The sequence below is a fragment of the Oncorhynchus keta genome, chromosome 34, assembly GCF_023373465.1.
Source record: "Oncorhynchus keta strain PuntledgeMale-10-30-2019 chromosome 34, Oket_V2, whole genome shotgun sequence".
In the NCBI taxonomy this organism is placed as follows: Eukaryota; Metazoa; Chordata; class Actinopteri; order Salmoniformes; family Salmonidae; genus Oncorhynchus; species Oncorhynchus keta.
This window is the reverse complement of record NC_068454.1, coordinates 8742521-8762087: the sequence shown is the minus strand read 5'-3', so window position 1 is coordinate 8762087 and position 19567 is coordinate 8742521. Positions and strand designations below refer to the sequence as shown.

The 19567-nt window shown below is 45.9% G+C and overlaps 1 protein-coding gene across 2 annotated transcripts in view; it reads right to left on the bottom strand.

Moving 5' to 3' along the window:
- Positions 1–19567, bottom strand: part of LOC118375369 (tensin-1-like) — a 280910-nt gene that overhangs the window by 253031 nt on the left and 8312 nt on the right. The window contains exon 1 of one of the 2 annotated variants that reach the window (XM_052493035.1): positions 4733–5480. The exons of the other annotated variant lie outside the window; for it this stretch is intronic. Coding sequence (XP_052348995.1) covers positions 4733–4813 — 81 coding nt within the window. The 5' untranslated portion in view covers positions 4814–5480. Of the gene's footprint in view, positions 1–4732; positions 5481–19567 lie in introns of those variants that run through there. 2 annotated transcript variants of the gene reach the window in all.

Here is a 19567-nt window from a genome sequence, read left to right as displayed (position 1 = left end):
ACACACACACACACACACACACACACACACACATATATATATACACAGTACCAGTCACAAGTTTGGACACACTTACTCATTCAAGAGTTTTCCTTCATTTTTACTAGTTTCTACATTGTAGAATAATAGTGAAGACATCAAAACTATGAAACAACACATATGGAATCATGAAGTAAACAAAAAACAAAAAAGTGTTAAAAAAATTGCATCGATGACAACTTTGCACACTCTTGGCATTCTCTCAACCAACTTAATGAGGTAGTCACCTGGAATGCATTTCAATTAACATGTGTGCCTTGTTAAAAGCTCATCTGTGTAATTTCTTACCTTCTTAATGCGTTTGAGCCAATCAGTTGTGTTGTGACAAGGTAGGGGTAAAAGACCAAGTCCATTTTATGGCAAAAACGGCTCAAATAAACAAAGACAAATAGTCCATCATTACTTTAAGACATTTGTTAATTGTTATTTTACTGCTGCTCTTTATTTATTTGTTACTTTATTTCTCATTTTTTTAGGTATTTTTCTTAAAACTGCATTGTGGTTTACGGGCTGGTAAGTATGCATTTCACTGTAAGGTATTTTGAATACCTGTTGTATTCGGTGCATGTGACAAGTAACATTTGATTTGATAAGGGCTATTTGACACTGCTGCATCAGATGACCTGGTCTCCACAATCACCCGACCTCAACCCAAATCCAACAAGTGCTCAGCATATGTGTGAACTCCTTCAAGATTGTTGGAAAAGCATTCCAGGTGAAGCTGGTTGAGAGAATACCAAAAGTGTGCAAAGCTGTCATCACGGCAAAGGGTGTCTACTTTGAAGAATCTAAAATATAAAATATATTTTGATTAGTTTAACACTTTTTTGGTTACTACATGATTCCATATGTGTCATTTCATAGTTTATTTAGCCTGTTAGTCCACTAGGGGCATTATTTCATTTTTGGATAAAAAGACGTGCCCATTTTAAGCGCAATATTTTGTCACGAAAAGATGCTCGACTATGCTTGGAATTGATAGTTTTGGAAAGAAGACACTCTTACGTTTCCAGAACTGCAAAGATTTTCACTGTGAGTGCCTTATAACAAAAGCTTCAGGCAAAACCAAGATGTTTGAGCGACCAGGAAATGAACAGGATTTCTGAAGGTACGTTTTCCATGATCGCCTTATATGGCTGTGAATGCGACAGGAATGAACGGACACTTTATAGCATTTAAGTCATAGCGTTTCCCCAAGGTGTCTGCAGCATTGTGACGTATTTGTAGGCATATCATTGGAAGATTGACCATAAGAGACTACAATTGCCAAGTGTCCCGCACGGTGTCTGCGTGGAAATTGGTGCGCAAAAGTCAGCTACCAGTATTTTTCCATCCGAATCAGAGAACAAAGAAGGCTTCTAGGACTGCCATTTCAATGAAGAGATATATGACAAAACACCTTGAGGATTGATTCAAACAACGTTTTCCATGTTCCAGTCGATATTATGGAGTTAATTCGGAAAAAAGTTTGACGTGTAGGTGACTGAATTTTCGGTTAGTTTCGGTAGCCAAATGCATAGTAACAAACGGAACGGTGTGTCCTACACAAGAATCTTTCAGGAAAAACTGGATATCTGCTATGTAACTGAGAGTCTCCTCATTGAAACATCTGAAGTTCTTCAAATGTAAATTATTTTATTTGATCCCTTTGCTGGTTTTTGTGAATATGTTGCGTGCTAAATGCTAATGCTAAATGCTAAGCTAGCTATCACCACTCTTACACAAATTATTGATTTTCTCTGGTTATAAAGCATATTTTGAAAATCTGAGACGACAGGATTGTTAAGAAAAGGATAAGCTTGAGAGCAGGCATATTTATTTCATTTCATTTGCGATTTTTAGAAATCGCTAACGTTGCGTTATGGTAATGAGCTTGAGGCTGTAGTAACGTGACCGCATGCGGGATGGGGCGGACTATGAGGTTAGATGTCTTCACCATTATTCTACAATGTAGAAAATAGTAAAATAAATTAAGAAAAACCCTTGAATGAGTAGGTGTGTCCAAACCTTTAACTGGTACTGTATATTATTGATACGTTGGCATAAATGAATCGGGAGACCAGCGTAATATATTTATATATTTTTTTTTCTCACCCAAATTACGGCATTACGTGTAAAGGCAACGGGGACGAAGACCAAACAAACACGTAACAAAACGTAGAAACAAAAGAGCGACAAGTACCTCGAATAAATAACACATGTGCACAATGATTAACACACGGGACGAGACCCGTAATGATCTGCACAATGATTAACACACGGGACAAGACCCGTAATGATCTGCACAATGATTAACACACGGGACGAGACCCGTAATCATCTGCACAATGATTAACACACGGGACGAGACCCGTAATGATCTGCACAATGATTAACACACGGGACGAGACCCGTAATCATCTGCACAATGATTAACACACGGGACGAGACCCGTAATCATCTGCACAATGATTAACACACGGGACGAGACCCGTAATCATCTGCACAATGATTAACACACGGGACGAGACCCGTAATCATCTGCACAATGATTAACACACGGGACAAGACCCGTAATCATCTGCACAATGATTAACACACGGGACGAGACCCGTAATGATCTGCACAATGATTAACACACGGGACGAGACCCGTAATCATCTGCACAATGATTAACACACGGGACGAGACCCGTAATCATCTGCACAATGATTAACACACGGGACGAGACCCGTAATCATCTGCACAATGATTAACACACGGGACGAGACCCGTAATCATCTGCACAATGATTAACACACGGGACAAGACCCGTAATCATCTGCGCAATCCACAAGGGCACGAATGCCAATACACACAGCACATGTACTCACACGCACCAACGGACAATGTAACAATAATCGACCGCCCAATGGAAACCAAAGGGCACATATATACAAATACAATCAGTGGGAATAGGGGCCAGGTGTGTGTAATGAAAGTTCCGCAGGGATCCGTGAACAATTATAAACATACCTTCTTAACTTAAGACTTAATTAACAAGAATGGTGAGATAAAATCCCAGAATGACTTTGAGGTACTGATAAATACACTGGGTGGAGAGTGTGCACGGCAGCCGTTACGCAAACTAAAATTATACATGAACGTTGCTGGGCAGGTTTAATTAGATTACCCTAAAGTAAGTTGTTATACAGCCTCTGAATGCAGTCAATTAGTGACTAGGAGATTAGTTGGGGGGCTTTGTTGTCCATTAACAATCTCCCTGCTCTAAAAGAAAAGAATGCTGATCAACTAATCAAAGGGGTCAGTTAGGTTCATCCTAAATTTGACAGTAGTTTGACAGTGGAGCAGTGCTGCACCAAGGGACCATCACGTTAGGCTGTATCGCAATAGTATGAAAAACGTATCTGTGAAAACACAGACTACCAGCACGGTGGACATGGCTTGGAGACTTGATTTTCACCAGTCAGTTCTTTCACATCACTGATGAAAGAAAAGGGAAACAAGATGAGTACTGAGAATAAAATCTGCAACATCATTCACAAATGTGAAACACACCCCTCGGAACCAAAGCCACACCCCTCGGAACCAAAGCCACACCTCTCATTCCAAAGCCACACCTCTCGTACCAAAGCCACACCTCTCGTACCAAAGCCACACCCCTCGAACCAAAGCCACACCCCTTTGTGCACATGTTCATATTTCCGAACATACGGACATTCTCAACACATGCTCAGACCACAACATAGCTCAGAAAGCACACACGCACATAAACCTCTCACTGAGAGCAAAACACACAGCTGATTCAATTATACAAGAGAGCAAAAATAGCTTTGTGTCTAAGCCAGTATGAGACAGAGTCTGAGAGAGAGACAGAGAGAAAGAGAGAGAGACAGAGAGTGGTAGAGAGAAAGACAGAGAGAGACAGACAGGCAGGCAGACAGACAGACAGACAGACAGACAGACAGACAGACAGACAGACAGACAGACAGACAGACAGACAGACAGACAGACAGACAGACAGACAGACAGATACAAACAGGCTGAGAAAGAGAGACAGAGAGAGAGACATGCAAACAGGCTGAGAAAGAGAACAGAGAGGCTGAGAGAGAGTGATAAAGAGAGAGAGAGCAAGAGAGAGAGAGAGAGAGAGAGCAAGAGAGAGAGAGAGAGAGAGAGAGAGAGAGAGAGAGAGAGAGGACAGAACAGTGATTCAGCTTTTAAATAAAGGGTAAAGAGATTAAGGGAGACAATCATCCCTCTCTCAACTTCTCTGCCTGAAGTTTCCCCCTCTTCATCTCCCAGCACCCTGGCTCCCCATTGGGATTGCAGACCACCCAACAGACCCTCAAACCCCCATTCCACTTGAATTGGTGGACCACCCTACATGTAGACCCGACATGTAGATTTACCTGGAGAGATCACTCACGAAAATAGACCACCAAACACACAGACACCACACACACACACACACACACACACACCGCACAGACACCACACACCACAAACACACCACACACACACACCACCACCCAACAGACCCTCAAACCCCCATTCCACTTGAATTGGTGGACCACCCTACATGTAGACCCGACATGTAGATTTACCTGGAGAGATCACTCACGAAAATAGACCACCAAACACACAGACACCACACACACACACACACACACCAACAGACACCACAGACAGACACCCCACACACACTGCTCACCCAGAACATGCAGGAGAGGCAGACCCAGGTGCGGGCTCGCCCGGCTAGGGCAACGGGCAGGCTGAGAGACACAGAAGGCATCTTTACTTCCTTCGGGTGGAATCTGCTGCTCCTGCTACTCCTGATTCCCAACTAGTCCAAACAGGAGGGCTATCCAGCACCGCAAATCCATGACGCGTCAGGGAAGAGGTGAGACGGTTGCAGTATATCTCTTACTTGCTTACTTGATTCCCTGCTCTCTAACTCTCTCTCTCTCTCTCTCTCTCTCTCTCTCTCTCTCTCTCTCTCTCTCTCTCTCTCTCTCTCTCTCTCTCTCTCTCTATCTCGGACTCTGCCACTCAACTCAACTTTGTCCTTCCTCGTTTCAGAGGACACACGGCTCTTGACCTTCGCCTCTCCTGAGTCCGTACGGGAGATGCAGTGATGAGACAAGACTGTAACTACCAATTGGATTCCACGAAATTGGGGAGGAAAAAGGGGTAAAAAATATATGTATTTATTTTTAATTACTAAAACGTTGTCCTTCCTCTCTCTCCTTTCCCCCACTCTTATTTTTATCGACGGTGCCTGTCCTCGCTCTCTCCCTTCTCCCGTGTCTCTCTCCCTTCTCCCGTCTCTCTCTCCGTTTCTCTTTCCCTCCACTGAAGGAACTTTCACAAAGCCTGTTGGGGTCAGGCTGCTCCTCTCCCCGGGAGAAAAGGGGGAGGTATCTAGAAAGGGGGTTCCGTTTATTCTCCATCCCTTCCTCTCTTAGACTCCCGCCCCTCTCCTCTTTCGACTCCCTCTCCTCTCTCTTCATTCTTAATGTCATTCATTCCTTGAACCCACCCCCCCCACCTCTGCCATCCCTCGCTCCCTGGTTTTCCCTATTTAACTGTGCTCACTCATGTCTGTGCTCTCTCTCTCCCTCTCTCTCTCTCCTTCCCCCTCTCTCTCTCTCTCTCTCTCTCTCTCTCTCTCCCTCTCCTTCGCTATCTCTCTCTCCCTCTCTCTCTCCTTCCCCTTCTCTCTCTCCTTCCCCCTCTCTCTCCTTCTCCCTGACCCTCTCCCTCTCTCACTCATTTTCACTCTCCTACTTATTTCAACTCTGATTGACTGTGTGGACCATCCTGGCTCCATGCACGTCCCCATCTCAGACCATCCTGCGTCCCCCCACGTCCCATCAAACTCTTGACTGAACCTCTCTTCTGCGTAGCGGTCTCACCCGGTTCACTTCCTCCCAGCACCAGGCCAAGGAGATGCATTGCTTTTAGACTTTTATTTCAAGAACACAATAGTACCACGAAAGAGCCAACCTCTAAAAGTGAAAAGACCCTGACCCCCTACCGTAGAGACAGAACACAGCAGGACTGGGAAGCAACGCTGCTTCACTAAGTTCTCAGCGGTTATCAATGGCCCACGTTAGCCCAAGTCTCTCTAGTCTCTCCTGTTCATCTTTCACTGGTACACACACTCACCCCTTCACATCATTCACAGACAAGCAAAGACACACACCCACGCACACACACACACACACACACACACACACACACACACACACACACACACACACACACACACACACACACACACACACACACACACACACACACACACACACACACACACACACACACACACACACACACACACACAAACACAGCAAGCAGTGAAAGAGGACTAATCCCCTGGTGTTTTCTCTCAGCCTCTCTTTAGAGGTGAACCAGGTGAGGGGGGCAGTACTAAAGAGTTCAAGTCCAGGGAGACAGAGTGCACAATCTCGATGATGACAGTTTGACTTGACCTTTCTATTCAAAACAGTATTCCTTTCCACTATAAGCACCGTGCCTGGCAGTCTTTCAGTGGGATTTCCTCTCCTCCTCCTTCTCCCATCAAATACACTATACTATCACAATGCATGATGCGACGCCGGCAGAAGGCTTGTTTCGTTGCACTTTTTAAATCAATCATTTTATGTCAGCAACGGTGTTACAGTCAATAGAATAAATACAAGTGGGTTTTTTTGTTCAGTTTTTTGTTCAGTTTAGGGCGAGACAATATCACAAACAATACTCCAACACAATACCCTACATTGGAGGAGTTTGGGGTCGCTGTGGCGGCAGAGATTGTGGACTTCAGGAAACAGCAGAGGGAACACCCCCCTATCCACATTGATGGAACAGTAGTGGAGAGGGTAGTAAGTTTTAAGTTCCTCGGCGTACACATCACAGACAAACTGAATTGGTCCACCCACACAGACAGCATCGTGAAGAAGGCGCAGCAGCGCCTCTTCAACCTCAGGAGTTTGAAGAAATTTGGCTTGTCACCAAAAGCACTCACAAACTTCTACAGATGCACAATCGTGAGCATCCTGTCAGGCTGTATCACCGCCTGGTACGGCAACTGCTCCGCCCACAACCGTAAGGCTCTCCAGAGGGTAGTGAGGTCTGCACAACGCATCACTGGGGGCAAACTACCTGCCCTCCAGGACACCTACACCACCCGATGTCTCAGGAAGGCCATAAAGATCATCAAGGACAACAACCACCCGAGCCACTGCCTGTTCACCCCGTTATCATCCAGAAGGCGAGGTCAGTACAGGTGCATCAAAGCTGGGACCGAGAGACTGAAAAACAGCTTCTATCTCAAGGCCATCAGACTGTTAAACAGCCACCACTAACATTGAGTGGCTGCTGCCAACACACTGTCATTGACACTGACCCACTCCAGCCACTTTAATAATGGGAATTGATGGGAAATTATTTAAAATATATCACTAGCCACTTTAAACAATACTACCTAATATAATGTTTACATACCCTACATTATTCATATCATATGCATACGTATATACTGTACTCTATATCATCTACTGCATCCTTATGTAATACATGTATCACTAGCCACTTTAACTATGCCACTTTGTTTACATACTCATCTCATATGTATATACTGCACTCAATACCATCTACTGTATCTTGCCTATGCTGCTCTGTACCATCACTCATTCATATGTCTTTATGTACATATTCTTTATCCCCTTACACTTGTGTCTATAAGGTAGTAGTTTTGGAATTGTTAGCTAGATTACTTGTTGGTTATTACTGCATTGTCGGAACTAGAAGCACAAGCATTTCGCTACACTCGCACTAACATCTGCTAACCATGTGTATGTGACAAATAAAATTTGATTTGATTTGATTTGAAATACTGGATTCTTGTGCGTGTTTAAAATTGACTACATTACACTCTGAGTGTGCATAATCACTGATCTACAAATCGCCTTACATCACAAATAACTACTCATTATGTGATCAAGATTAGCGATTTTGAACAGAATAGAATACAACAATCAACATAAAAGCCTCGCTCAAACTGATCCTCTGAAACACACTGAAGAACATGAGGTATGGTGGGGAAAAGGATTGAGGTTGAGTCAGTTTAATACTATGTCTACTTTCTCTGATAGAGATTAGTTGTCCTCGTGTAATGTCAGCGCGATTAGAACGCACCTCTAACCTTCTCCTGTTACCATCTATAGTGACTCCTGTTTACCCCCAATGTGGGTTACTGGGGTAAAGGTTTGGTTTGTTTACATCACAGTGGTGTGGAAGAGCTCTGATCCCAGACTGACAGAGTGCCGTATGGGCAGGGTTTGCAGTTTTGTGACTATTCTGTTTTTTCCATTGTGGCAAACAAACTCAATCAACCACAGATGAAAGTATTTTAATTTTTTTTCAAATAGTATTTGAACCCAGGTTTGTTAGGGACAACCTTTAACTTAATCCTTGTGGGACAGCACCAACAGAATTCCATAGGGTCAAGGGTCAAAGACTTTGGATCTAAACATTACCCCATAAAGATGCACCCTTTGGAAAACAGGCATAGTCTTGAACTAGAAAAATTGGACCTCGCCAGCAAAACATTGTCAACCATTTCACATGTGTCTCTCTAAATCACTATCCCTGGGCATCATGGGGGAATGGTCCCAATCTCCACTAATACATAAATACATGTAAATGTCATCATTTATTCATATAAGGTGATTGAATGTGTTTGTCAATATGACTGAAATATTATTATTATTTCAGTTATCAACTGAAACTCAGACAACTTGTTTTCCCCAATCACAAGTCATAGGCTAATTTTATGACAGTTGGAAGCTGAAACAGTGATCCCTAGTGGACAATTACTATATCTAAGGCTCATTAGGCTGCATGACTACAAAACAGGGCCAAAACAAGCATTTGTTAAATATTCTATCACACACACACACACACACACACACACACACACACACACACACACACACACACACACACACACACACACACACACACACACACACACACACACACACTACACCATGTAAGAAGGGTAGGGAGTAGGTTATAGAATCTGGTCTGTTTTACATCTTTGCTATCCCACAATGCATTGGGGTTTGATTCAGTCCCCAGGTCTCTTTGTTATACAGGACAACAACGTCCCCAGAAAACACACACTCAGCGCACATTACAAGCATCCCCCTGTACTTTTGATAAGGACAGAGTGAGGACAAAGCAATCAGCAGGACAGATATGATTAACCCCTTTACACCATCAGATCAACCCCCGGCTACCTCAGCACTCCGCAGCTGTCCCCAGCACTCCCCAGTGGTCTTCAGCTCTCCCCAGCGCTCCCCAGTGGTCTTCAGCTCTCCCCAGTGCTCCCCAGTGGTCTTCAGCTCTCCCCAGCGGTCTTAATTGTTCCCCAGCGCTCCCCAGGGGTCCAGCTCTCCCCATGCGCTCCCCAGTGGTCTTCAGCTCTCCCCAGCGGTCTTAATTGCTCCCCAGCGCTCCCCAGTGATCTTCAGCTCCCCCCAGCGGTCTTAATTGTTCCCCAGCGCTCCCCAGGGGTCCAGCTCTCCCCATGCGCTCCCCAGTGGCCTTCAGCTCTCCCCAGCGCTCCCCAGTGGTCTTCAGCTCTCCCCAGCGCTCCCCAGCGCTCCCCAGTGGTCTTCAGCTCTCCCCAGCGCTCCCCAATTGTCTTCTGCTCTCCCCAGCGCTCTCCAGTGGTCTTCAGCGCTCCCCACTGGTCTTCAGCGCTCCCCAGTGCTCTTCTGCTCTCCCCAGCGCTCCCCAGTGGTCTTCAGCTCTCCCCAGCGCTCCCCAGTGGTCTTCAGCTCTTCCCAGCGCTCCCCAGTTGTCTTCTGCTCTCCCCAGCGCTCTCCAGTGGTCCCCAGCGCTCCCCAGTGGTCTTCAGCTCTCCCCAGCGCTCCCCAATTGTCTTCTGCTCTCCCCAGCGCTCTCCAGTGGTCTTCAGCGCTCCCCACTGGTCTTCAGCGCTCCCCAGTGCCCTTCTGCTCTCCCCAGCGCTCCCCAGTGGTCTTCAGCTCTCCCCAGCGCTCCCCAGTGGTCTTCAGCTCTTCCCAGCGCTCCCCAGTTGTCTTCTGCTCTCCCCAGCGCTCTCCAGTGGTCCTCAGCACTCCCCAGTGGTATTCTGCTCTCCCCAGCGCTCCCCAGTGGTCTTCAGCTCTCCCCAGTGGTCTTCAGCTCTCCCAAGTGGCCATCAGTGTTCCCCAGCGCTCCCCAGCGGTCTTCAGTGCTCCCAAGTAGTCTTCAGCTCTCCACAGTGGTCTTCAGCGCTCCCCACCGCTCCCCAGTGGTCTTCAGCTCTCCCCAGCACTCCCCAGTGGTCTTCAGCTCTCCCCAGTGGTCTTCAGCTATCCTCAGCGGTCTTTAGCGCTCTCCAGCGCTCCCCAGTGTTCTTCAGCGCTCCCCAGTCATCTTAAGCTCTCCCCAGCGCTCCCCAGTGGTCTTCAGCTCTCCCCAGTGGTATTCAGCTCTCCCCAGTAGTCTCCAGCTCTCCCCAATGATCTTCAGCTCTCCCCAGTGGTCTTCAGCGCTCCCCGGTGCTCGCCAGTGGTCTCCAGCGCTCCCCATTGGTCTTCAGCGCTCCCCAGTGCTCCCCAGTGATCTTCAGCTCTCCCCAGCACTCCCCAGCGCTCCCCAGGGGTCTACAGCGCTCCCCATTGGTCTTCAGCTCGCCCCAGCACTCCCCAGTGGTCTTCAGCTCTCCCCAATGATCTTCAGCGTTCCCTAGTGCTCCCCAGCGGTCTTCAGCACTCTCCAACGATCCCCAGTGGTCTCCAGCTCTCCCCATCGCTCCCCAGTGGTCTTCAACGCTCCCCAGCGCTCCCCAGTGGTCTTCAGCGCTCCCCAGCGCTCCCCAGTGGTCTTCAGCTCTCCCCTGCCTTGTGAATTGAATCAGAATTGACATTAGAATGCCTCATCAACAGAAAAACGGATGGAAGACACACATGACAGAGATAAACAGGAACAAGGATGGAAGACACACAGGGACAGAGATAAACAGGAACATGGATGGAAGACACACAGGGGTCAGAGATAAACAGGAACAAGGATGGAAGACACACAGGGACAGAGATAAACAGGAACATGGATGGAAGACACACAGGGACAGAGATAAACAGGAACATGGATGGAAGACACACATGGACAGAGATAAACAGGAACATGGATGGAAGACACGCACTGACAGAGATAAACAGGAACAAGGATGGAAGACACACAGGGACAGAGATAAACAGGAACAAGGATGGAAGACACACAGGGACAGAGATAAACAGGAACAAGGATGGAAGACACACAGGGACAGAGATAAACAGGAACATGGATGGAAGACACACAGGGACAGAGATAAACAGGAACAAGGATGGAAGACACACAGGGACAGAGATAAACAGGAACAAGGATGGAAGACACACAGGGACAGAGATAAACAGGAACATGGATGGAAGACACACAGGGACAGAGATAAACAGGAACATGGATGGAAGACACACAGGGACAGAGATAAACAGGAACATGGATGGAAGACACACAGGGACAGAGATAAACAGGAACATGGATGGAAGACACACAGGGACAGAGATAAACAGGAACATGGATGGAAGACACACAGGGACAGAGATAAACAGGAACAAGGATGGAAGACACACAGGGACAGAGATAAACAGGAACAAGGATGGAAGACACACAGGGACAGAGATAAACAGGAACATGGATGGAAGACACACAGGGAAACTCACGGCTCAGCACTGAGAGATGGGTGTAAGAGCTATAAGAGAAGGAGGTTTCTCAGACTGAATTAAACAAGAGGACAATACATAATACTCATTGTACTCTGCTATATCAGGACTCCTCTTGGTACTCTGCTATCCTAGAACTCATCTGCTATCCTAGAACTCATCTGCTATCCTAGAACTCATCTGCTATCCTAGGGCTCATCTGCTATCCTAGAACTCATCTGCTATCCTAGAACTCATCTGCTATCCTAGAACTCATCTGCTATCCTAGAACTCATCTGCTATCCTAGGGCTCATCTGCTATCCTAGAGCTCATCTGCTATCCTAGAGCTCATCTGCTATCCTAGAACTCATCTGCTATCCTAGGACTCATCTGCTATCGTAGGACTCATCTGCTATCCTAGGACTCATCTGCTATCTTAGGACTCATCTGCTATCCTAGGGCTCATCTGCTATCGTAGGACTCATCTGCTATTCTAGGACTCATCTACTATCCTAGAACTCATCTGCTATCTTAGGACTCATCTGCTATCTTAGGACTCATCTGCTATTCTCGGACTCATCTGCTATCCTAGGACTCCTCTTGGTACTCTGTTATACTAGGACTCCTCTTGGTACTCTGTTATACTAGGCTTCCTCTTGGTACTCTGTTATACTAGGCTTCCTCTTGGTACTCTGCTATACTAGGACTCCTCTTGGTACTCTGTTATACTAGGACTCCTCTTGGTACTCTGCTATACTAGGACTCCTCTTGGTACTCTGTTATACTAGGCTTCCTCTTGGTACTCTGCTATACTAGGACTCCTCTTGGTACTCTGTTATACTAGGCTTCCTCTTGGTACTCTGCTATACTAGGACTCCTCTTGGTACTCTGCTATACTAGGACTCCTCTTGGTACTCTGTTATACTAGGCTTCCTCTTGGCTCAGAGCCTAGAGACCAGTGGATAGGGCTGAGCTCACTTTTTGATGGATAGAGGAAGTCCCCCCTCCTACTTGTTCTACCTCCTGACTCCCGTCCGTGTAAAATGATACAGACACACCCTCCCTGGGTTCAGGCTCACATGTGTGTGCACGTTTTCTCCCGCTCTCTCTGGCTTTGAAGAACAGGCTCCTGTGGGGAGCAGAGAGGAAGAGGGACATGCCTCTGTACCAGAGGAAAGACCACCACAATAGACCACCACAATAATACTAATAAATGCACTCGGAAAACTTAACGCCATACGTTGCACATAAGTTTCCCCATACTTCACTCCCCACATGCAACTACTCTCCCCAGCCTGTGCTGCAAGTCACTGGCAGACACGGACAGACCTGTCTTTTCAACGAGTTCTGTAGTTTCAAAGAGGCTTTTTTTCACTCTCTCTCTTTCTCAGGGATCCAGTTCTGTTTAATCACTTGCATTCCGAGGCAACCGGAGACAAGTTCAACTGACAAAGCCCTCAGCTTATGTCAAACTTATCTTCTTTTAAAACCCAGGAAATCTCCAGCCAGGAAATCTCAGTCAATTATCGGGAGACATTCTGTGGCTATTAGCTCATGTCATTCATCAGCACTTTAGTTGGGTGGGGAGGTGTCATGTGGTTTCTGATTAGCTGTGAAATAAGGGTCTAGTAGATGTTGCCTTGCACTAAAGAGCCTATAGAGCACGGTTCCCCAACCACGGGTGGTTTTATTTGGCCCCCCAAGTTATTATTTTTTGTAATTTTCATTGTTGGACATAAAAGACTGTAAAAATACCATGAAATCAGCTCCAGATGATTTTCATTTATGAAATCTGTTCCCAAGTATTTCCACACATATAGAGACACGTGAACATATACAAATGTAAGCAAGACTTGACATTATTTTGTTTTAGTCAAATATTATATCTGTTTGGGCTTGTTGACGGAAATTTGCTGTGTGCAAATGATTTGTAATTATGTTCTGGTCCCCGACCCACCCGGCGCCTGAATCTAGTTGATGATCCCTGCTATAGAGTCCAGGTAGGCTAAAGTAAACATTCACAGTCTCAGAAAGATTTCCAATACTGTACTATTTGAGGCATGCTCTGCCATAACTTGAAGACACAGCACCTGGATTGCACACATATGGTTTTAAGAGCTGGAATTAGGACAAGGTGATTGGGGAAGTTTTCACTGATGCCTTGAAATCAGCAGATGCCGCCTATAATCTAATCTATTGCTGAGACTCAGCTCATTGTAATCAATGAATTGCTGAGGCATGGATGAACTTGGCAGACACTACAGCCCTCCAAGACTAGATACTAGCCAGCCTATACGGAGGTACTGGTAGGAACTAGGAAGGATATCATAAAGACTTCCATGACCAGATACTAGCCAGCCTGTATGGAGGTACTGGTAGGAACCTGACTACAGATGCATCACTGACATCAATGACTACAGCTGCATCACTGACATCAGCTGCATCACTGACATCAATGACTACAGCTGCATCACTGACATCAGCTGCATCACTGACTACAGCTGCATCACTGACATCACTGACTACAGCTGCATCACTGACTACAGCTGCATCACTGACATCACTGACATCACTGACTACAGCTGCATCACTGACATAACTGACTACATCTGCATCACTGACATCACTGACATCAGCTGCATCACTGACTACAGCTGCATCACTGACATCACTGACTACAGCTGCATCACTGACATCAATGACTACAGCTGCATCACTGACATCAATGACTACAGCTGCATCACTGACATCACTGACTACAGCTGCATCACTGACATCACTGACATCAATGACTACAGCTGCATCACTGACATCACTGACTACATCTGCATCACTGACATCACTGACATCAGCTGCATCACTGACTACAGCTGCATCACTGACATCACTGACTACAGCTGCATCACTGACATCAATGACTACAGCTGCATCACTGACATCAATGACTACAGCTGCATCACTGACATCACTGACATCAATGACTACAGCTGCATCACTGACATCACTGACATCAATGACTACAGCTGCATCACTGACATAACTGACATCAATGACTACAGCTGCATCACTGACATCACTGACATCAATGACTACAGCTGCATCACTGACATCACTGACTACAGCTGCATCACTGACATCAATGACTACAGCTGCATCACTGACATCAATGACTACAGCTGCATCACTGACATCACTGACATCAATGACTACAGCTGCATCACTGACTACAGCTGCATCACTGACTACAGCTGCATCACTGACATCAATGACTACAGCTGCATCACTGACATCAATGACTACAGCTGCATCACTGACATCACTGACATCAATGACTACAGCTGCATCACTGACATCACTGACTACAGCTGCATCACTGACATCAATGACTACAGCTGCATCACTGACATCAATGACTACAGCTGCATCACTGACATCACTGACATCAATGACTACAGCTGCATCACTGACTACAGCTGCATCACTGACATCACTGACATCAATGACTACAGCTGCATCACTGACATCACTGACTACAGCTGCATCACTGACATCACTGACATCAATGACTACAGCTGCATCACTGACATCACTGACATCAATGACTACAGCTGCATCACTGACTACAGCTGCATCACTGACATCACTGACATCAATGACTACAGCTGCATCACTGACATCACTGACTACAGCTGCATCACTGACATCACTGACATCAATGACTACAGCTGCATCACTGACATCAATGACTACAGCTGCATCACTGACATCACTGACATCAATGACTACAGCTGCATCACTGACTACAGCTGCATCACTGACATCACTGACTACAGCTGCATCACTGACATCAATGACTACAGCTGCATCACTGACATCAATGACTACAGCTGCATCACTGACATCACTGACATCAATGACTACAGCTGCATCACTGACTACAGCTGCATCACTGACATCACTGACATCAATGACTACAGCTGCATCACTGACATCACTGACTACAGCTGCATCACTGACATCACTGACATCAATGACTACAGCTGCATCACTGACTACAGCTGCATCACTGACATCACTGACTACAGCTGCATCACTGACATCAATGACTACAGCTGCATCACTGACATCACTGACATCAATGACTACAGCTGCATCACTGACATCAATGACTACAGCTGCATCACTGACATCAATGACTACAGCTGCATCACTGACATCAATGACTACAGCTGCATCACTGACATCAATGACTACAGCTGCATCACTGACATCAATGACTACAGCTGCATCACTGACATCACTGACATCAATGACTACAGCTGCATCACTGACATCACTGACATCAATGACTACAGCTGCATCACTGACATCAATGACATCAATGACTACAGCTGCATCACTGACATAACTGACTACAGCTGCATCACTGACATAACTGACTACAGCTGCATCACTGACATAACTGACATCAATGACTACAGCTGCATCACTGACATAACTGACTACAGCTGCATCACTGACATCAATGACTACAGCTGCATCACTGACTACAGCTGCATCACTGACATCACTGACATCAATGACTACAGCTGCATCACTGACATCAATGACTACAGCTGCATCACTGACATCACTGACATCAATGACTACAGCTGCATCACTGACATCACTGACTACAGCTGCATCACTGACATCAATGACTACAGCTGCATCACTGACATCACTGACATCAATGACTACAGCTGCATCACTGACTACAGCTGCATCACTGACATCACTGACATCAATGACTACAGCTGCATCACTGACATCAATGACTACAGCTGCATCACTGACATCAATGACTACAGCTGCATCACTGACATCAATGACTACAGCTGCATCACTGACATCAATGACTACAGCTGCATCACTGACATCACTGACATCAATGACTACAGCTGCATCACTGACATCACTGACATCAATGACTACAGCTGCATCACTGACATCAATGACATCAATGACTACAGCTGCATCACTGACATAACTGACTACAGCTGCATCACTGACATAACTGACTACAGCTGCATCACTGACATAACTGACATCAATGACTACAGCTGCATCACTGACATCACTGACTACAGCTGCATCACTGACATCACTGACAACAGCTGCATCACTGACTACAGCTGCATCACTGACATCACTGACATCAATGACTACAGCTGCATCACTGACATCAATGTCTACAGCTGCATCACTGACATCAATGACTTCAGCTGCATCACTGACATCACTGACTACAGCTGCATCACTGACATCACTGACTACAGCTGCATCACTGACATCAATGACTACAGCTGCATCACTGACATCACTGACATCACTGACTACAGCTGCATCACTGACATCACTGACATCAATGACTACAGCTGCATCACTGACATTAGTTGCATAACTGACATAACTGACTGCAGCTGCCTCACTGACATTAGTTGCATCACTGACATAACTGACTGCAGCTGCCTCACTGACATCACTGACATCAATGACTACAGCTGCATCACTGACATCACTGACATCAATGACTACAGCTGCATCACTGACATTAGTTGCATCACTGACATAACTGACTGCAGCTGCATCACTGACATTAGTTGCATCACTGACATAACTGACTGCAGCTGCCTCACTGACATCAATGACTACAGCTGCATCACTGACATCACTGACATCAATGACTACAGCTGCATCACTGACATCACTGACATCAGCTGCATCACTGACATCATCTGCATCACTGACATCACTGACTACAGCTGCATCACTGACATCACTGACTATAGCTGCATCACTGACATCATCTGCATCACTGACATCACTGACTACAGCTGCATCACTGACATTAGTTGCATCACTGACATTAGTTGCATCACTGACATAACTGACTACATCTGCATCACTGACATCACTGACATCACTGACTACAGCTGCATCACTGACATCACTGACACAAGCTGCATCACTGACATCACTGACTACAGCTGCATCACTGACATCACAGACTACAGCTGCATCACTGACTACAGCTGCATCACTGACATCACAGACTACAGCTGCATCACTGACATCAGCTGCATCACTGACATCACTGACACAAGCTGCATCACTGACATCACTGAATGCATCTGCATCACTGACATCATCTGCATCACTGACATCACCTGCATCACTGACATCCCTGACTACATCCCGGGATGTACAACTGGAGACTACTGCATCAGGTGGGGAAATGCGATGCAATCAGAGCCTGCGATAGGAGCGATCGCTCAACGCTGCTGAGGAGACCGAGAGAGGTGTAGGAGAAGGGAACAAGGGAAGGGAACAGAACGACCTGTTGAATGCTGCACACTTCCTGTCTCTCCAGAGTGGGAAGACAATGGGTTCCAGACACACAGTTTTACTTTTGCTGAGGTAAAGCCAAGCCTGTTCTGGGAAACTGGGCTAGAGGCTGGGGGAATTGGGGGCCATTGTTCCAGGGAGAATGTGGAAGGAAGTGGATGATGGTGCTTTGGAAGAAGGTGGAGAGGTGTGGTCACAGCTGGTAGTTTGATGGGTGAAGCATAGCTGGATGTTAACTGACTGGTCATCGCAATCATCCGTACCTCTGAAAGGAGATGGTAATTCAGATGCCACTACCACAGAGCAAACAGAAACTATTCCATTTATTCTTAACACTACAACCACCGAGACAAGTCAAGACCACCCAGACAAGGAATTCACTTGGCCAGTTTCCTTAAATAGTTTTTTCCCAAACCCCTTAAGTGTCTATACACAGTGACTCATTTTTTTATTTTTTTTTATTATATTTTTTTTATAAACAAAGAGCACCACGAGATCCTATTTTTGTAAGGATCGATGCTGGAGACGAGAAGCAGGTACAGGGAGCGATCATTTACTAACCACGGACAGGAGCAGAATACGGACAGTGTCTGGACAGGGTAAACGGAAATTACAATAATGCTGACTTGGGGAGGAAACAGAGGAAACAGACAGATATAGGGAAGGCAATCAAAACGTGAAGGAGTCCAGGTGAGTCCAATGAGCGCTGATGCGTGCGTAATGATGGTGACAGGTGTGCCCTCGAGCACCAGAGCTGGAGCGTGTGAGCAGGTGTGACAGTTTTCCCCTATAATCCACCTGCCAATACAAGAGTGGCGAGGTGAGGGTGGGCTCCAGTGACATAATGTGGTCTGTTTTGCATACTCAGGCTAGTTAAAGACCCCCATACACACCACACATCACTGCTTAATGGAAATGGAAAGCATTTCAAACCAAGCCCTGTATAAAGGCAATAGTAAAGCTCAGTTTACATCCAAATGAATTACAGTGGACAGGGTGAAATTGAATGGAAAAAATATGTCCATAAGCATGTATAAACAACAGAGAACCCTTTTGTCCGAAAGTTGCCGGCTCCCCGGTTCTCAATAAAGTGCCTGTGATTAATGTACGCAATTAACCTTTCCCCTCCCATTATTGATCCTGGAGGCCATTTTGAGAATTGAGAGCTCGGCAAAATGTGTATGCGTGACAGAAATACGGTTGTAATTAAATGAAACAATTGTAATTTTGTTTTCTTTGCGACAGGATGGAAATCAACCTCTATCTAAAGTAGGCGGATAGAGGCCTCTGCACAAAGCAACAAGACAAAACTAATTCCAACCTTTCCCCCATCCTAAACTGGAATCCCACATAAAACACTCTACTTTTGTTCTGTTGGAGAGAGTGAGTGGTGAATGAG